Below are 18,761 nucleotides of genomic sequence, written 5' to 3'. Positions count from 1 at the left end.
CTGTGTTGGGTCTTCGTTGCTACCCGCAGGCTTTCTCTAGTTGTGGCGAGCCGGGGCTACTCTTCGTCGCAGTGCGCGGGCTTCTCGTTGCAGTGGCTTCTCTTGTTGTGGAGCACGGGCTCTAGGCGCACGGGCTTCAGTTATTGCAGCACGCAGGCTCAGTAGTTGTGTCTCATGGGCTCTAGAGCGCAGGCTCTGTAGTTGTGGCACACGGGCTTTGTTGCTCCACGGCATGTGGGATCTTCCCGGACCAGGGCTCGAACCCGTGTCCCCTGCATTGGCAGGCGGATTCTTAACCACTGCGCCACCAGGGAAGTCCCCCTCTGCCCATTTTACCGATGTGGACAGCTGAGGACCAGAGGGGACAAGTTCGAACCTCAAAATGGCTCAGCTCATTAGGAGCTGAGCTGGGATGGGAACGCAGGCTCTTAATCCCCAGTCGAAAGCTCTTTCCAGTAGAGTGTCTGGAATCAAGAATATGAATATGGAGAAACCAGGTTTACCCACAAATAGCTTTGGGGGGGGTTGAGGGTGGGCTTTTCTTAGAAGCTTCCAGCTCAGAGAAGCCACTTGTCTGTGCCACTATAAGCAAGCTGACACTCAGTGGCAGATCCTTAGCAGGCCAAGTAGGTATGTAAATGAACCCCGAACACCAGATCTTCCAATTTTTCAAGATAAGCCAAAAATCCAGGTATTTAGGTGAAATTTCCCTCTTTTAAGAATGTTGGTAACATTCAAATTCTAAAAATGCCATGTAGGTCAAAGGAAATGTACCAGTGGTCTGGATTTGCCCTTCGGACTCTTCTTTGTAGAGAAGAGCCCTGGACCAGGATTTAGGACAGCAGACTGGTTTCTCGCAGCCGCTAGGTGGCTGAGGGGCCTTGAGAGAACCACTTCCCCTCACTTGGTTTGGGAGGGGATTGGGGTCCTCTGTGTGACTAAGGTTCGGCCACATCAGCTGGTCCCTGAGGTCCCTCCCATCTGATTCTCTTGTGCTGGGTCTTTGGCAACTGTTATTTCCTTAGATCAGATTTAGGTCATGAGAAAAGTGTACAAATAACCAGGAAGGGACAGGGATGGGGCCCAAGGAAATGGATCACAACTCTCCCACCAAGGACGAAGTTCAACCCAGCACTGAAATACACAAAGGTGAGCACAATCCTCTTCCTTCCTGCTCTGACCGTGTACTCCAAACCAGATGCAGGTCAGATTCTTCTCCTCTGGGTGTGGCAGGTGGCCCCTGAAGTCCTGAGTGTGAAGAAAGTGCTGAGGGGCAGTGTGGGCGATATGCCTGACTTCTGTTCATTCCTGGGAACCCTCTTCAGCAGTCGGCTTTAGTTTCTGAGGAAATCTCTGCTCTGATTATAGTAAAGACAAAACTGTGTATTGAATTAAAGTGATGGTAATCCAGGGGACTCTCCTGACAAGCCACCTCATGGCTAGCGAAAAGGGGTGAGGCTTTTATTTGCCCTGCACATGGAAAGAGGTTACACTGTATTTTCCCAGACACCCAGGCATTGGCAGCCTTGGAACCAAGGCCCCTGGGAGTCTTCCCTCTCCCTCTGCCCCACAGCAAGGCACCCAGGTCTGTCTCTTCTCCCTCCTCACTCTCTCATTACACTTCTTTCCCACCTCCAGCCTCATGGTCTTCACCAGCAGGGAGCGGGAGGATAAACAACTCCCCCCCCAAGTTGCTCCCAGGGAAGTTCAGGTAACTTTGAAAAATGCAAGTTGAAATGTAAAGGAAAAGAACAGCAGTCTATAGAAATGATAAAACCCAGAGATACCTTTTCAACATGGACACAAAGAACATTCCAAAATCACTTGTGAACTCAAGGGGAGTTCTGGAAGGCAGAAAAGGTCTGCGCAGGGAGAAAGCCTCCTGGGTTTCTAGTACCAGGTCACCTGTCCGCAGTTTGATTACCTGACCATGGCTTGGTCAGTCCTTGAGGCCAGATCCTGCTGACTGACTCATAATCAACTCTCTGGACCTACAGAAATGAGGACCTGGGCCCTGACAAACACCTTAAGGTCTGGCTGTGCCATCCTGAGGGGACTGGTCTACTGGTCCACAGCCAGACACTCCCACTGTTCACTTCCATGTGCCTCAGACCAAGCCAGTCTTGGACCTCTAATTTCTCCTCTCCCTGAGTCGTCCTACCTAAAATGGACTGATTAATCTTCCAAAATTATGTTTGTCACCTCTGTGCTCAAAAACCTCCAATAGCTCCCTATTGCCTACAAAATAACAGCCAAACCTGGCCCTCAAGAACTAACCACATCTCACCCTACAGCCTTCTCTCCCTACTCCCTTTGCTCCAGGACTCTGCTTTTCCTGAATACCTTCTGCCCTTGTAACATTCTACCATTCCTACAACCACCAGCTGTCCCCCACAACCCCACTGCTCCCCATGTTCTCTGTAATTTTGTTGTCCCATTCTGCCAGAAGTGCAGTCTTGTTTCTAAACATTTTTTTTAAAAATAAATTTATTTATTTATTTATTGGCTGTGTTGGGTCTTCGTTGCTGTGCTTTCTCTAGTTGTGGCGAGCTGGGGCTACTCTTCGTTGCAGTGCACGGGCTTCTCCTTGTGGTGGCTTCTCTTGTTGTGGAGCATGGGCTCTAGGCACGCGGGCTTCAGTAGTTGTGGCTCTCGGGCGCTAGAGCACAGGCTCAGTAGTTGTGGCACACGGGCTTAGTTGCTCCGTGGCATGTGGGATCTTCCTGGACCAGGGCTCGAACCCGTGTCCCCTGCATTGGCAGGCGGATTCTTAACCACTGCACCACCAAGGAAGTCCTCTAAACTCTTAACACATTGTTATTTTCAATTATATCATTTTGCAACCCCTGTGAACTAATCTAAATCTGCACAGTTCAATATGGTAGCCACTAGCCATATGTGGCTATTTAAATTAAAATGAGATAAAACAAAAAATTCAGTTCTTCAGTCCACTAGCCACATTTCAGGTGCTTGATAGGCACATGTGTCTAGTGGTTACTGTGTTGCACAGTGCAGACAGAGAACATCTCCACAACTGCAGAAAATTCTATTGGACAGTGCTGTTCTAGACAATGATCAGTAAGGGCTGCTAACATCACAAAGAGGGACTACCAGACATTATGTGTCTCCTGATATGATGCAACAAGAAGTATACACTACCACTCATGACATAGTCTTACCAAAAAAAAAAAAAAAAAAAAAAAATCAAGCCTGAATCTGGCCAAGCCTCTAGATTTAACAACCAATTTATAGGAAATACAAGAGTAAGAAGAGTTTGTTAATACCACAGTGATGCAAATAGCAAAAGTGAAGTTGTAGGAAACTGAACAGGACAAACTAACTGCAAGGGAAAGAAAAGAAACCGAAGAGGATCCTACAGATGTAACAGAGACTTAAGAGACATCCAATAGCAATGTATGGATCTAATCTGGATCTCAACTCAAACTGTACAAGAGTTATGAGACGAGAAAAATTTGAACAATGATTGGATACATGATATTAAGGAATTACCATCAATTTTTAAAGGTACATAAAAGAGTATCTTGGTTATATTTTTAAAAATCCTTGAGATGCATATTGAAATACTTAATAGGTGAGATATGACTAGAATTTGCTTCAAAACAGTGCAGGTACGGGAGAGGAACAGTGTCAGGGTGGGGATGAATCAAGACTGGACCTGGGGCTTCCCAGGTGACGCAGTGGTTAAGAATCCGCCTGCCAATGCAGGGGACACGGGTTCGTGCCCCAGTCCGGGAAGATCCCACATGCCGCGGAGCGGCTAGGCCTGTGAGCCACAACTACTGAGCCTGCGTGTCTGGAGCCTGTGCTCCGCAACGGGAGAGGTCGTGACAATGAGAGGCCCGCGCACCGCGATGAAGAGTGGCCCCCGCTCGCCGCAACTGGAGAAAGCCCTCGCACAGAAACGAAGACCCAACACAGCCAAAAATAAATAAAAAATAAATTAATTAATTAATTAAAAAAAAAACTGGACCTGAGTTGATGGCTATCAGGGTTGAACGACTGGTACATGGAGGCCTTATTGTCCTATTCTACTTCTGTGTCTTGTTTCCTTTTCTTTTTTTTTTTTTTTAATACTTATTTTATTTAATTAATTTATTTATTTATGGCTGTGTTGGGTCTTCGTCTCTGCGCGAGGGCTTTCTCTCTAGTTGCGGCAAGTGGGGCCACTCTTCATTGCGGTGCGCAGGCCTCTCATTATCGCGGCCTCTCCCGCTGCGGAGCACAGGCTCCAGACGCGCAGGCTCAGCAATTGTGGCTCACGGGCCTAGTTTCTCTGCGGCATGTGGGATCTTCCCAGACCAGGGCTCGAACCCGTGTCCCCGGCATTGGCAGGCGGATTCTCAACCACTGTGCCACCAGGGAAGCCCTTGTTTCCTTTTCTTACTGGGCTTATGAATTCCTGGAGTTCCCTTACCTTTGCATTTCCTACTATGTCTTGGCACTATTCAACTTGGTAACTGTTAGGTCAAAGTTTAAGGGGGAGAAAAGAGCTCCTTTCAGAGGGATGACCTGTAGCTCTGATGTGCTGGGGAGCCCGAGGCTGGGCCAGGTTTGTAATATCACCATCTTCCATCTCACATTCTGCTGAGAACCTCACAGAACCTTACAGAGCAGCACACCCCCTGTTCCAGGTAGAGGGCTTGGCTGGAGGCCACCTTGCCTTGTCAAAGAACATGGGGAGAGATGCTGACACGGAACAACCTGATTGTCCTCAAGGCTCTTTTTGGCCACAAGCTAAGCTCCAGGGTGGCAGCCCACAACCTTCAGAATTCCATACACTTATGAGGACTGGGTCTGCCTGTCAGACAGGTCACGCCTTGGGTGGGGCTGTGTATGAAGCCAGGCCTCCAGCCTATGCTTCTCATTTCTAATTATCCATGGGTGTTTGAAGACTTTCATCCTCAATCTTCCCAGAGGCCAGACCAGTCCTCAACCCATTCCCCCCCACTCCCGACACAGTAAGTCCACAGCTCACAGTTATGTAAAACCATTTGTTTAATTCTAAATCAAACCACTTTTACAACAGTGAAAATTAGTGACTAGTCAAGGTGTACACGGTATCATTTTCTGACTGTGGTTGGGACCTGGTCCTAATCCACAAAGGTGGCAGGAGGGGTTGGGGGCCAAGAACATAGAAAACACACACAAAGAAAGGAAAAATGCCTCGGCAGAGGGGTGAGGTGGTGAGCCTGCGGGGGCATTGGGAAGAGGCCTCCCTGTCGGGGCTGGGCCAGCAGTCCCAAGTTGGCTCTCCTGCCCCAGCTCCTGGCAGAGCATGAGTGGGGACCTGCAAGGTTCAAAATCAAAGGGCACATGGCCAAGCTAGCTTTGCTAACAGGTTCCTGGGATGCCTTTGCTGGTGGAGCTCTCCTGGGCTCACTCCCCTTCGTTAAAGGGTCAAAGTTATTTGTCTTCCTACCTACAACCCTTCTTTTTTTAACCTTTCTTCTGGAAACCCATTTCTGTTTGGTCCATCTGACTGAAGTCCTCTCTCCCATCGCTAGGTGGGAACATTGCACTGAGAAACCAGGGCCCGTCAGACCTGGGATTTCCAGAAGGTGATAAAATGAGCACTCTTGAGTAGGTGCCCAGAGAATCTTTAAAATCCATCAGGCACACCATAAAGCGGGTGGCTTATTCCTACCAAATGGATTCGGTAAATGAACCACCTATTCAATACTCACATTTTGTCTGTTTAAACACTGAACTCTGGCACTGAAAGGTACGAGGGGAAGTGGGGGGGTGCAGTGGAGAGAGAAGGGCTTCCCTCATCTTCCTCAAGGTCTTGGTTTCCACATGCTATGCAGAGCCATATCTGGAACAAACACTAGGTGGGGCTTTCAACCACTTGTTGGCTATTGCTGGGGGTAAACTCAGGAGCAGTGTGGACTGGTGAAGTGACAGACAGGCCCTCAGAGTAAGTCCATCTCCCCCTACCCTAAGGGTCTCCTGGAAGAGCCCGGATTTCTAGGAAGATGCCAGACTGGCAGAGCGAGAACCATTCCACCAGGTAAACTGTTCTCCTGCTGGCAACACACTCCCTCAGTCAAATTCGGATGAAGAAGCTTGTGAAGTTGAAAAACAAATCAAGGGCTTGGGAAGAATGACTTCCCTGCAAGTTTCCAGGGGAAGACTTCCACAGGCAGACCACATCCTATCTTTGTGCTGAGGCTCCCTGGGCTCTGCATCCGGCTTTACAAACCACCAGGGGTTGCCTGCTCTGGAGTAGAGTGCTTCCCTGGTTTTAGCACACACACAAGAGGTCTTCAAACCATATCAAAATCAGAGTCACATGCTGGGTCTCCCCTTTCCCTGCCTCTTCTTTAAGGACAATTTGGCTTCTGAGGAGGGTGGTCTTCAACATGCAGCTGGGATGACTCAACAAGGTTCCCAGTTTCCTTTGTGGGGTCTGGGAAAGGATGCACCTGGAGCTTCTGCGGCCTTAGGGACAAGGCTGCTTGTTCAGTCGTTCCTGCATCTGAGCTCCGAATCCCACCTGAGCCCTGACTGCAGGTCTTTCCTAACAGCAGTCCGTCCTGGCTTCAACAGTAATCTAGGCTGGGTGCCCTCTGGCAGGGAGGCAGATTTGCATAGTTTTGGGGGAAAACTGATGGGAAACCACACGTCTCTGGGGATAATCTACGCCAGGAAACCAGGAGGTCATTCAAGCCACTCTGGAGCCAAAGACACTGAGCACAGCCCAGAGGCAATAGATCTTTGGGTCCCTGGTGAATTCATGAATCGACTCCAGCTCCAGCTGCTGCAATTATGATCTTAATAGGACAGCAATTTCTTGCATCTCTGCTGAAGAGGAAATAGGACAGAATAGCACTGCGATCTGGAAGGGGAACCTCTCTGTATGAGGAGTCCCACTGACTTCAGAGGCCACTTACCAAGGGATATTTAAAGAGATGAAAAAAAGTTTCCATATTTGGTTCGTCCCTTTGTTTTTATAATATTAAATTCAGGTGAAATTTTACTGACAATTCCTCTTCTCCTGCCTCTTCCCTGTGCAGAGTCAGGACCTGCTGAGCTGGGTGGAACAGGATTTCATGGTGTAACCCATGAGAGATGACTCAATGCCAAGGCCTGAGGTGTTTACAGCAGTGGCCACACTCCAGGGTCCTCAACAACTGGTCTTGAGTCCCAAAGCTCTGATGGAGAAGCAAAACTCCTTGATGTGTCACCGACCCCACTGATTCCAGAGGTCAGGATTAGCCAGGAAGCCAAACATCAAGAGTGGGGGTGGCATGTCACCGGTCCAGAGGCCCTGCATGGATGTAGGCCGGGAGCCCAGCATTAGGCAATCAATAGCCAGAACATGATCACCAGGGCCACAAACAGGAACAGGCGTGACAGGAACTGCTCGTCCACGTACTGGGGCGTTCCGGGGACAGCTGGGGGGACAGGAGGGAGGAGGGAGGCTGTGAGAATGCTGCAGCTGCACACACTGCCCACTAGAGTCAGGAGGGAGGAGGGAGGCTGTGAGAATGCTGCAGCTGCACACACTGCCCACTGGAGTCAGAAGTCGAGAGCATCAACCTTCATCTCTTTACAACAGAATCCTGCACACTAAAAATATTTCCAAACCCCAAATAATATTGGGCAAAACAAAATTCAAATTATAAAAACATGTGGAATCATATAACAATGAGGACAAAGTCTCCAATTCGTCCTAAGAGGGTTTTGTCTCCAGGTGCAAATAAACCAGGAAAGTCTTGGAGGGAAAAATAAAAGCTACTATTTGTTAAGCATCTTGTGTGTGCTGTTGTGTATACACATTATTGCCTGTTGGGCATTATTATCCCATTCTGTGTAAGAAGAAACTGAAGCACAGGTATGAGGTGACCTGCCCAAGATCTCAAGGTCCATGAGCTGGTGGAGAGCCCACAGCTGTGCTCTCAGCCTCTCCACACACTGCCTCTCGAGTCATGGAGTCTCTAGATTCTGGCACTGATGAGTCAGGAGGGGTCTCAGGGAGCCCCGCGTGAGGTGCCTTCCTTTTCCAGACATGAGAACTAGAGCCCAGACAGGCAAAACGACCTGTCTCCCTCAATCCATAGCAAACTAGGGGCAGAAGTGGCCTGAGAACCTGAGTCTCCACTCCTCTCTGCTTTGAGAAAAGCTACTCCATAGAGCTCCTTGTCCTGACTGTGGGGCAAGGAGAGTTAAGACAAACTACATCCCAGATGGGCAAACTGTACCAAACACACACAACAAGGGAAAACTGTGACTGTGGCAAGGGGATAAAGAGAGTTCACAGCCTGGCTGTGAACTCTCTTTACCTGGGGAACCCAGGTGAGCCCTGGACCAGGATGGATGGAAATAAACTAGCAGGCAGGTGCATGCTCCTTCCACGGGGCCCTATCCCTTCTTCAGAGCAGAGCACACCTGGCCCTTTGGGGTCTCTTTCCTCTGATAAAACAGCATGTGAACAGAGGAGAAACTTTTGAGGTAGATGAGGTAAGGAAGGGCAGTCCCAAGATCGCTTGGTGCTATATTATGCCCCAGTTAGGCACGCTGATGGAATCAAGCAGGCCGGCAGTCAACAAAGACTTACCGATTGTCTGCTATGTGCCAAGCACCCAGGTCGGGAGGCAGGGGACAAATGGATGGCTCAGGAGAGGTTACTGTCCCTCGAGCCTAAGCTCCTGGCCAGGAGCCACGCACTGGTCCCTTCTGTACCTCACACTGTGCCCAGCACACGAAGCCCCATTGAGTGCAAGCAGAGCTCAACCGCCCTCGGCAGCTCTGCAGCTCCATGGTCAGGATCTGGCCCTGGGCGTCAGATTGCAATAGAGCCCAGGGCACCTACCTCGCTGCCCTGCCCTACACCGAATGCAGCCAGCACTCTCAAGCTGGCTGGAGGGAGAAAGGTAGAAGCAGGTGGCAGACCTAGGCATGGTTCCCAAAGGGCTGAGGCTTAGGACCAGCCTGACGTGTGTCCTGAGGGAAGCTGGCCAGAGATGCCAGAGAATAGGGAGGCCCAGACTCCTTGAGGTCGCCTGGCCCCTCCCCATCCGCAATGGTCAAAGTCGCGGGTATATGCCCAGGACTAGGCTTTTACTCAGCTGGGTAGAGTATATACTTTTTCATTTTATGGGCATGGGTTATATCTTGGAAAACATTACTGAGCATTTTCTGAATTGTAAAATGGAGTTAATTGCACATCTGTCCCACAGGCTTATCGTGGGGATCCCAGGTTTATAATGGAAAGCACTCTGAACGTGCCTGTGTCTAATACTTGGTAAGTGTGCAATATCATTACCATGACTACCAGTAATCAGAAAAGAGTTTAGCACATTTTGAAAAGGCTGATTATCCTACATATTGCTGAATTCCTAGGAGTCTTCAAGCAAAATCACTAAGAGAATAGGGTCTTACCTGGAGGAGGCCGCCCATCGTTTATGTTAAATGCTGTGGCAAATATGCCAAAGGGAAATGCCCCAATTCCAAAAGACATCTGGAAGCCACCATCTCCAAATCCAAACCCTTGAAATCCCTGTGTAGAAGAAATGCAATTCAGAACAGGCAGGTTTTTCCTCACCTGTCACACGGCACCTTACGTGTGGCACCCGCCTTTCTTCCCCACCCTCTTTTCCTCCCATCTAGATCTCAAGGCAGAGGAACTCTGGTGGCTCCTCCGCCCTCCTGGCCATCCAGGGGTCCCAGCTAAGGAGCTATGAATGCCAGAAAGGACTGGCTCTGACCCAAAGTAAAACTCTCTGCTGATGCAAGTAACGTTCTCAGAGCTCCAGGTTCCTTCCCAGAGTCCCACACTAGCCAATAAAACTTTCTACATGCTTTATAACAGCCAAAGTGTCAACAACTCCTATACCCAATTACAAGGGAACATAGAACAAGCTACACATTATCTATAAGAGCAAAAAAAGTGGAACTCTAATTGGCCAACAATGGAGGTCATGATCAAAATTTCAATACATTACGCTGGCTATGAAGCAACACAGAAAAACTCTTATGACCAAGCTTTCAGACAAAATTGTTTGAACACCATGGTCACAAGTATGTGACAATATGTATGTAGGTGGAAAAGATATGGATAAGTATTTTCCCTCAGATTTTTCTTTTAATATTGTTATAGAGAATTTTAAAAATTCAAAACACTTTTTTTCCTGATTACAAAAGTAATATATGCTTGCTATGAGAAATTAACACATTACAGGAATGAATAACACAGAAAATCAGGTCTCCTTGTTCACCCTCCACTTCATAACCCCTCCCTCCAATGACCACTGTCAGCAATATGGTATCATCCTCAGCTTTTTTTCCCTATAATGTTGGGTTCGCCAAAAAGTTCGTTCAGATTTTTCCATAAGATGGTGGAAACGAACTTTTTGGCCAGCCCAATATGTTCTACACTGCATCATGTTTCACATGAAAAGATTCGGAAGGAACCATGATATTGTAAATAGGTTAACTCCTATTTTCTAAGTGCCAACTCTGTGCTGGGCACTGTGCTAAGCACTAGTACACTCAAATTGCATTTAATTCTTACATTAGGATCACCCACATTTACAGATGACCAAACCAAGGCTCAGAGAGGTGAAATAACTTGACCAAGGTCACACAGCTGGTAAGGCGTAGAGTTTAGATCTGGAACTAGATCAGTATGGTCCGAAAACCCATGCTCTTAATTATTGTGCACATCTTAAAAAAATTCCTCTTCTCCTCTGCATCCCTGGGTAGATCTTTAGAACAAATGATTAAAAAATAATTAAAGAAAAGAAAAATTATTGGGCTAACTGCTCTCCACAAAGAGCTGATAGGCCTTCATTTGTGAGTCTTTTGCAAGTCATGCAAGTGGCTGCTCCCTATCCCTACTGAGCATAGCCTGGCACCCAGCTCCAAACTTCTTGCTGGGCAGCACTACCTATAAAGCCTAACAGCAGATTTATTAAGAGGGCAGACCTACAGGGAAGGAAAACTGGTTTCCATCTCCTCAGTGCAGAAAAGCCTCCAACTAAGAGCCAGCCTGGTTGAGTCTGAGGGCTCCTGGGATCAAGGCTGCCTTACCCAGGAAGGTGCAACTGTTTCATCAGGAACCACCACTTCATTCAGTGCAAATTCGAGGACTGGCCCTCCGGCCTCCCTTCCAGCAACACCTGTACAATCCCACAAGTCCTCACATTTGGTAGGTTTATGTTCCTGGGGCAGAGTAGGCAAAAAACATCACCGGTGGCTGTGGGTGCTTGTAAACGCCAGAGATGTGCACTGGCATGCACATCTGATGTGCAGTCTTCACAGTCAGGGCCTCTGGCTTCCTGGGGCCTCAGATTCCTGGGTTAGGAGCTAATGTTCCACTGGGAACCAGAGCCTGGGAAGTACACAGTCTTATCCACTGGACCACTAGGGAAGTCCTCAATAAAGTATTTTTTAATTAAAGTATGCACTTTTTTTTCGACCTAATGCTATTTATTGCTAATTTAATAGACTATAGTGTAAACATAACTTTTATATGCACTCAGAAACCAAAAAAATTGTGTGACTTGCTTTACTGTGATATTCGCTTTATTGTGGTGGTCTGGAACTAAACCTGAAGCATCTCCAAGGTCTGCCTGTGGACTCCGTAAGGGCAGGGATCTTTACTATGTTCACTGATACATTACCAGTGCCTAGAATGAGGCCCAGCACACAGAGGGCACTAAATATAGAATAAAATTTTAAAAGAGAGTTACAAAACAGGAGCCAAATATTGTAAAAATAAAAATAAAAATATATGTAGGACTTCCCTGGTGGCGCAGTGGTTAAGAATCCGCCTGCCAATGCAGGGGACACGGGTTCGAGCCCTGGTCCGGGAAGATCCCACATGCCGCAGAGCAACTAAGCCCGTGCGCCACAACTACTGAGCCTGTGCTCTAGAGCCCGCGAGCCACAACTACTGAGCCCATGTGCCACAACTACTGAAGCCCGCGCGCTCTAGGGCCCGTGCTCCGCAACAAAGAGAAACCACTGCTATGAGAAGCCCGCGCACTGCAACAAAGCATAGCCCCCGCTCGCCACAACTAGAGAAAGCCCGTGCGCAGCAGCAAAGACCCAACACAGCCAAAAATAAGTAAATAAATAAATTAATTAAAAAAAAATGTATACACACACATCTATCTATAAAACACACACACACAAATAGATCTATAAAATTTGTGTGTATAGATAATCATAGAAAAATAGAAAAGAAAATAGACCAATGTGTTTCCATTGGTTATCTCTGGATGGTGTGATTATAAGTTATTTTCTCCCCTCTTTTCCTTTCTGTATTTTGCAAATTTTCCTTTACTTTTATAATCAAGGAGAAAAAATGTAGGGCCAAGAGGGAAACTTCTAAAGCCATGGGCTCATTTCTAGAAGCCTTCTCCTAGAATTTTCCTCACCCCTCTGTTCTCCGGTTCTGGCCTCTGTCCTTGAGGACGAGGAGGAGTCTTCTCTCTGAAACAGAAACGGTGTAAAATAAGTCTATTACGAAATGCTTTGACCTGTTCCGTGGGGGAGCTCTTCACCAACAGGGTCAGGGCCATGGCCCCCTTTCGTGCCCAGCATATGAACTTACGCCTAATTAAACCAAATACTAACTGTCCTACATGCAATTGCTTTTCCCTAGTGTGTAGAAAACTAGGGAGAAAATCCGTTTGTTACAAGATGCTCATCAGACTGCACTCAGCTTATTCCTCTCACAGAGAGCCATACCCAGATTGGTTACAACTGTCAGCCAGGCACCTTCCTGGACCTGGGTCACGGATGTCAAAAACCCCAAATCCAAATTCAAACAGAAGATGGCCTGTCAGCAGAGAGGGCTGAGATTCAGGGTCTCTCTGCTCTGCCCCATTACCTTCAGCTTTACCTCCCACTACTCTTGAGCAAGTACTTTACACTGTTCTTTCTCTCTAGGACCTCTGGGTCCTAGCCCCTTCCATCACTCATCCCACAAATACTGGACTGAGGGCTTGTTATCCATCAGGCACTAGGCAGGATGCTACCAAGACTGAAGATAGATCCTACTCTTGAGGTGCTCGTGGTTTAAAGGGGGCTACAACCAATCACACTATAGTGTGGAAGGGACTTCTTTAAAAGAGGTGTCAATTAAATGGAGTGGGGGCATGGGTGGAAGCAACTAATGTGGGGAAGAAAGGCCACTTTAAGGAGGAGGTAACTTTAGGGCTGCTCATAAAAGACGCAGAAGTTAGAGGAGGAGAAGGGGGTTGAGCAGGACTGGAAAGGGCAGAAGAGGCAAATGGACAACAAATACAAAGGCTCATGAAGGTGAAAGCATAAATAAGTCCCTTTAAGAGAAGTCCAATATGTCTGGGTACCCGGTATGCTGGAGTGGGGTGGAAGAAGGTAAGAGACACTGTCGGGAGTTTGGGAAAAGTGTGCGTGGGTGTGTATGTGCACACTCGAGCACCACATCATGAAGGCTCTCAACAGAATGCCAGACTCACCCACGCATCCATTTCCAGAAATCTCAAACTCCACAAAGCCTCCCAGACACCCATTTCCTCCCCCCAGACTTTAGACATCACTGCTACAGCACCCCCCTCCCACCTCCCACCCTGCAGACTCTCCTGCTGGACACCCTGCTTCCCAGGCTCCTTCACAGCACTCTGCATACTTGCAATGGTGGTGTCTTGTGCGCTGCCTAGCATAGTGCCTGCCCATTGGCAGATGCTCACAGCACATCTGTATCACAGCCCCGCAAGTGGCAACCTGGTTCCCCTCCCCTCCTGGCTGACTCCCATCTGGATGCCAAGTGCCTTGAAACGGAGGGTCTGTAAGTACTAACTAAATGGTGGGGTGAGGAGGTGCTGAATAGAAGTGAATTCGTGTCCAAGGGGAGGAGTGTGTGTGAGAGGGGCCCCATAGCCTCACCTGGGGTCCTGCTGCCCAGTGCTGCCCCTGCCATAGAGGGGGATCACCTTGTCGCGGCTGATGCCAGCTTTGCAAACTGGACACACCTGTCTGTTAGGTCTCGTCTCCAACCACTGCAAGCAGGAGAGAAAACCACGTGAATGGCACAAGCCCACCAGGGTGGTCAGTCAGAGCCAGTAGGAGAACTACAGGGACCAGTGCCCTCAAACTGCAAACACCAGCACCAGCAGGGAACACCTCAAGGAACCCAACTCTGATTCTTGCTCCTGGCACTCAATAAATATTTACTAGTGGTGAAATCAAAATTGCCTTTAGATGCTGTCATAATTAAACAGGCTTCTTAATGCTTCGTTCTCTCAGGGGCTTGCCAGCAATACAGCAGGAAGGAACTGCAGGCCTGGAGCTGTGTCAAGAGGTCTGACAGATCCAGTCACAGGTCAGGCTGCAGGTAGAACAAACTTTAAATCTCCATCTTCCCTGACGGATCAATTGTATGACCCTGGCAGTCAGATTTTGCTTTCTGTGTTTCTCATTTTTACAGCATTTCCTCAACAACTATGTGTCTTAGACATCAGCCATCTGGAAATAAGCTGACCATTTTCTGGTGATTTACTATGTGCTAAAGGATAGATTTTTCTTATTATCTATATTTGCTTAGTGTTTTTTATGTACTTTCAATGATTTTTGCATTCAACTATTTCTTTCAAAATTAAAAACAACAGTCCTGTTTTGGGTTTTTCAGGCCCTTTCACTGGTTGTATTAAAATCATTTTGTTTAACTTTCTTAAAAACAAAATTAAAATGATAAAAACATATTACCTTAGTGTCCTTGTAGACATTAAATAAATATTTTATACACACACACACACACACTCAACATTTATCTTAGAGCATAACTTATATCTTTAGACCCAGTGATATGTAGTTTATCATATAAATGTGAATCTAGGACTTTAGGGCCAAGAAGAAGGCAGCATTTAATGATTTTTATATCCTGTTTCCTTTATCTTACTGTCAAAAGCTTGAAAACTTAAGTATTATGTACTCTTTACAGATTTACAACAGACATGTTCTAGAGGTTCCACTGGGGTCAGAATGCACCGCCCTGAAATGTAGTGGAAACCCCTCTCACTTTCTCTGCTTCTTTCTCCCATCAATATTCTGAGGCTCTAGCAGCCTGGAACTTTTGTCCTCCCCTCCACATTTCCAAGCCACCTACAAGTGTGGGGCTCCACTGACAACAACCATGGAGACAGCTGGCAGCAATTATTAACAGCCAATTGTCAGTGCCAGACTCAGCTCTGTCCCACCAAGCAGGCGCCTAGGTCTTGGAGAAAACTTACTAACTAGTTTTCATAATAATCAGAAGCTGGAAAAACAGACTTTTTCCCTCTCATAAAAGCTCTCTGTTGAGACCAAAAAAGTTTCCCCCTTCCTAACATTTTCAAGACCTTTAAGGGTAGGGGGGATTGTTGATATGATGGGAGGTGCTTTTTATAGAGGCACAATCTCAACAATAAAAACCTAACATACGATCACATCCAACCCAATTTACAAATGAGGAAGTGAGACCCAGAGAGGTGTAGCTTGCCAAGACCACAAAGGCCATCGACAGCAGAGTCAGGAGTATCCCTGCTGGGTACAACACTGACCTCTTGTTTCATCAACTGCCTATCAGTGGGCAGGTGTATAAAGAGGGTTGGGGGGAAAGCAAGCAAATGAGTCCACAAGCAGGGAAGATTGCAGCTTCTGACAGTAGTCTCCTGAGACTAGGGGTGTCTTGTGCAACCACAGCTGATGAAAGACAAAGTAAAATGAAATGCATCTTACCTGATGTAAACACGGCCAACTGCCAGAGTCCCCAAGGCAACCAGTCATCAAGGAGAAAGAGAAAGGGGGAAAGGAAGAAAAATTATTTCATTAACAGAAACACTGGGTAAGGTAGGAGGAGAAAAATGGGAAAACAGGATTGAACTGTGGAGCACTGCAACCCCACTGAGGGTCTGTGGGGATCACTGGTATCAGAAATTAGAAAAGACTGAGCTAAAATCACAGGAAAAATGAAGCAATGGAGACAAGACACCAGTCTCCACCTCCGGGATCCCACTACTTGTGAAGACCCCCAGGTGGTCCCAGACCATCCCAGACCCAGCTTCTCTACAACTTGACCTTTGAGGGGTTATGGCCTCTGAAGGAATCCAATAAAAGTTAAGGATCCTCTGTGCAGAGAAATTCACAGGGGCATTCTCATGCACACATGCACATGCACACACGTACTATTTTAGACTCAACTTCAGTGGGTTCTCAGCCTCCTCAGGCTCACAGGGAAGGTGTGGATCTAGATCTAGTTTTACAAAATCTTCAGGCTGTCCTCAGCCCTGAGAGCTCTGCTGGCAGGAAGCAGCTTAAAAGTTCAAGTCTACTGTAAAAACATCTTTAGGTAACGGGAAGATGGGGATGCTGCTTGGCAGAAAGGGCTACCTCCAGCTTAGTGACTTACACTACAGAGACTGCTGCCCAATTTCTCATTTTACAAATGAGGAAACCAAACTCAGAAACATCAAATGACTTGCCTGCAGCAAGTCGTCTGACTTCCATTTTACTGTCCCTCTATCATCCAGCACTGGGTGCAAAAATTGACATTTACAGAATTGAAGGAAAAGTTACTCTAACTCCAGATTTAAATTTTTTCTTTCTCTCTACATTCATTCATTCAACTAACAAATATCTACTGCACGCTTACCAAATGCCAGGACAGTGGAAAATGTAGACATGGCTTCTGACGCTCACATAATGTATCTTCTCTACCTGAGTAAAATCTGGACGCAGAGGGTAATTCCTTTCCCAATTACCGAACCACAGTTTAGCCTCACAATCCAGACACACAATCTCCTTGGACATAACAGACACCTGACGCCAACATTAACCTTGCAACTCCATTCTAAACTGAGCAGAGGTCACTCCAAATCACGGCAGCTCTCCAGTGGCAACTTCCCTCAAAGGCTATGGGGGAGAAGTGGGGGTGCTTTTCCTCCAGGAAAAGTTCCGGATTATAACAATGATGACAGTTACTCCCATTCATTAAACAACCACTGTGTGCTGTGCTGAGCTGTGGCTAAATATAGCTTTTCATTTGTCAATGTCATGGAATGGTCATCACACTAACCTTTGAGCGAGTGCAATTATCTCTGTTTCACAGATAAGGAAACTGGGGTACAGAGAGGAGAGTAGATTTGCTTAGGGACAAACCACTCAGATTGGAAGCATCTCTTTCATTTTAGAACCTGTGTTCTTTCCAATGGTACCCTGACTGAATTCTTCATTCTTTCAAATCCTGGTTTTATGATACCTCAATCACAAAACTAGAGTATTTCCAATTTCTAGGAGAGGGCTGATGACAACAGTTTTTGTTTATTTTTATTTTTTATTTTTGGCTGCACCTCGCGGCACGTGGAATTTCGCCGACCAGGGATCAAACCCGCGCCCCCTACAATGGAAGCACAGAGTCTTAACCACTGGACCACCAGGGAAGTCCTGATGACAACAGTTTTTGCATAAAACTTGATAATTAGGGCAAGAGCCTCCAGAAAAAAAAAAAAATCTCTGCCCCATTCTACTCATTCACCAATAAATTTATCTTTTTCACTGTTGCCAATTTAAACTCCCTGAGATATTATTTAAACGACCCTTTCTTCACACCGCTTCCCTGCTCAAAAACATTCAATAGCTCCATGTTCTACTCAGTTAAATCTGGGTTTGATAATCTGGCCCAATCCTCCTTTAACAATCTTGTTTCCTAATACTCCCCAGCCCATAATACCCATCCAGAGTGCTGTTAGAGGGATACAGCAGCTTCAGATCTCTGACGAACCCAGCAGCACATTTGCCTGTCCCTAGAAATTGCCTGCCTTGGGGTGGCACACACTCTTCACCTCACCTAGCTGGCATTCTCATCCCTCTAGTTACCCCAATTTGCCCTTCAAGGTCCAACTCAAAATCAAGAGGGAAAAAAAAAAAATCTCAACATTCACCCAGGTTTTCAGAGCCAGAAGGGGCTTCTGTAACCATCAAGGCTGGAATGGACACTGACTCTGCCACTTCATTTTGATATATATAAAATATGGTAACAAATATTAGGATCATAGCTCATGTAACATTTACTATGTGCTACATGCTCTTCTAAGTCTTTTACATATCCTGAGTCATTTAATGCTCCCAAACAACCCTACAAAATGAAGCACTGCGTGTGGAAGCACCTTGCCCAAGGTTATCCAGGAGGGAAGTGGCAGAGTCAGGATTCAGAGCAAGGCAGTCTGGAGCCACAGTCCTTGCTCAGAACCATCGTGCTGTAACTGTCTCTTGGCTCAGTGCAGCAAGTGGCATGGAGCAGTGCTCACTAAATGGTGAGTATTGTCACTTAAGAGATGGGGATAGGGAGCCCAAGGTGGGGACAGGATCTGCCCAAGTTCACTCAGCTTATCAGCAGCAGAGCTGGGATGAGAACCCAGGTCTCCTGCCTTTGTGCCTGAGTGTATCAGGACCCAAAATGGGTAGAAAACCTGCTCCAAAGCTGTCCAGGGCCACAAGCTTTCTAAACATGCCATGTGTCCTCTGGGGCAGTGGAAGGGGTACTGACCAGAAGAGGTGGCCACACAGGCTGATGACGGCATCCTTGGCTGTGTCCAGGCAGATGTTGCACTCGAAGGTGCTGTCCTGCCCTCCGCTCTCACCAGCGCCATTGCTGCTGCCGTTGGGCCCCCCTGCACTAGAGTTCTCAGGAGATGCAGAGGCCGAGGGCCCTTTGCTTGCCATCCTTGGCTGTCAGCAAGCTCTGAGTGAAGATTCTCCCCAAGGAAATCCTG

At 47.2% G+C, this 18,761-nt stretch overlaps 1 protein-coding gene across 5 annotated transcripts in view; it reads right to left on the bottom strand.

The window, feature by feature from the left end:
• The window catches only part of LOC309639360 (E3 ubiquitin-protein ligase RNF185), an 88,962-nt gene that overhangs the window by 54,891 nt on the left and 15,310 nt on the right, over window positions 1–18,761 (bottom strand). For 2 of the 5 annotated variants that reach the window (XM_082416460.1, XM_082416461.1), the window contains exons 2-7: window positions 18,536–18,758; window positions 15,730–15,748; window positions 13,900–14,012; window positions 12,408–12,462; window positions 11,056–11,187; window positions 9,406–9,523 (exon numbers count right to left, since the gene is read on the bottom strand). In XM_082416460.1, the coding sequence (XP_082272586.1) occupies window positions 9,406–9,523; window positions 11,056–11,187; window positions 12,408–12,462; window positions 13,900–14,012; window positions 15,730–15,748; window positions 18,536–18,711 (613 nt within the window). In that variant the 5' untranslated portion in view covers window positions 18,712–18,758. Of the gene's footprint in view, window positions 1–4,998; window positions 7,419–9,405; window positions 9,524–11,055; window positions 11,188–12,407; window positions 12,463–13,899; window positions 14,013–15,729; window positions 15,749–18,535; window positions 18,759–18,761 lie in introns of those variants that run through there. The other 3 variants (XM_082416466.1, XM_082416467.1, XM_082416462.1) reach the window with 3 other exon arrangements.

This window comes from Balaenoptera physalus, assembly GCF_965194825.1.
Source record: "Balaenoptera physalus genome assembly, chromosome: 12".
Lineage (NCBI taxonomy): Eukaryota > Metazoa > Chordata > Mammalia > Artiodactyla > Balaenopteridae > Balaenoptera > Balaenoptera physalus.
Note: the sequence above shows the minus strand (reverse complement) of the source record. Positions and strands in the feature narration are given on the sequence as shown.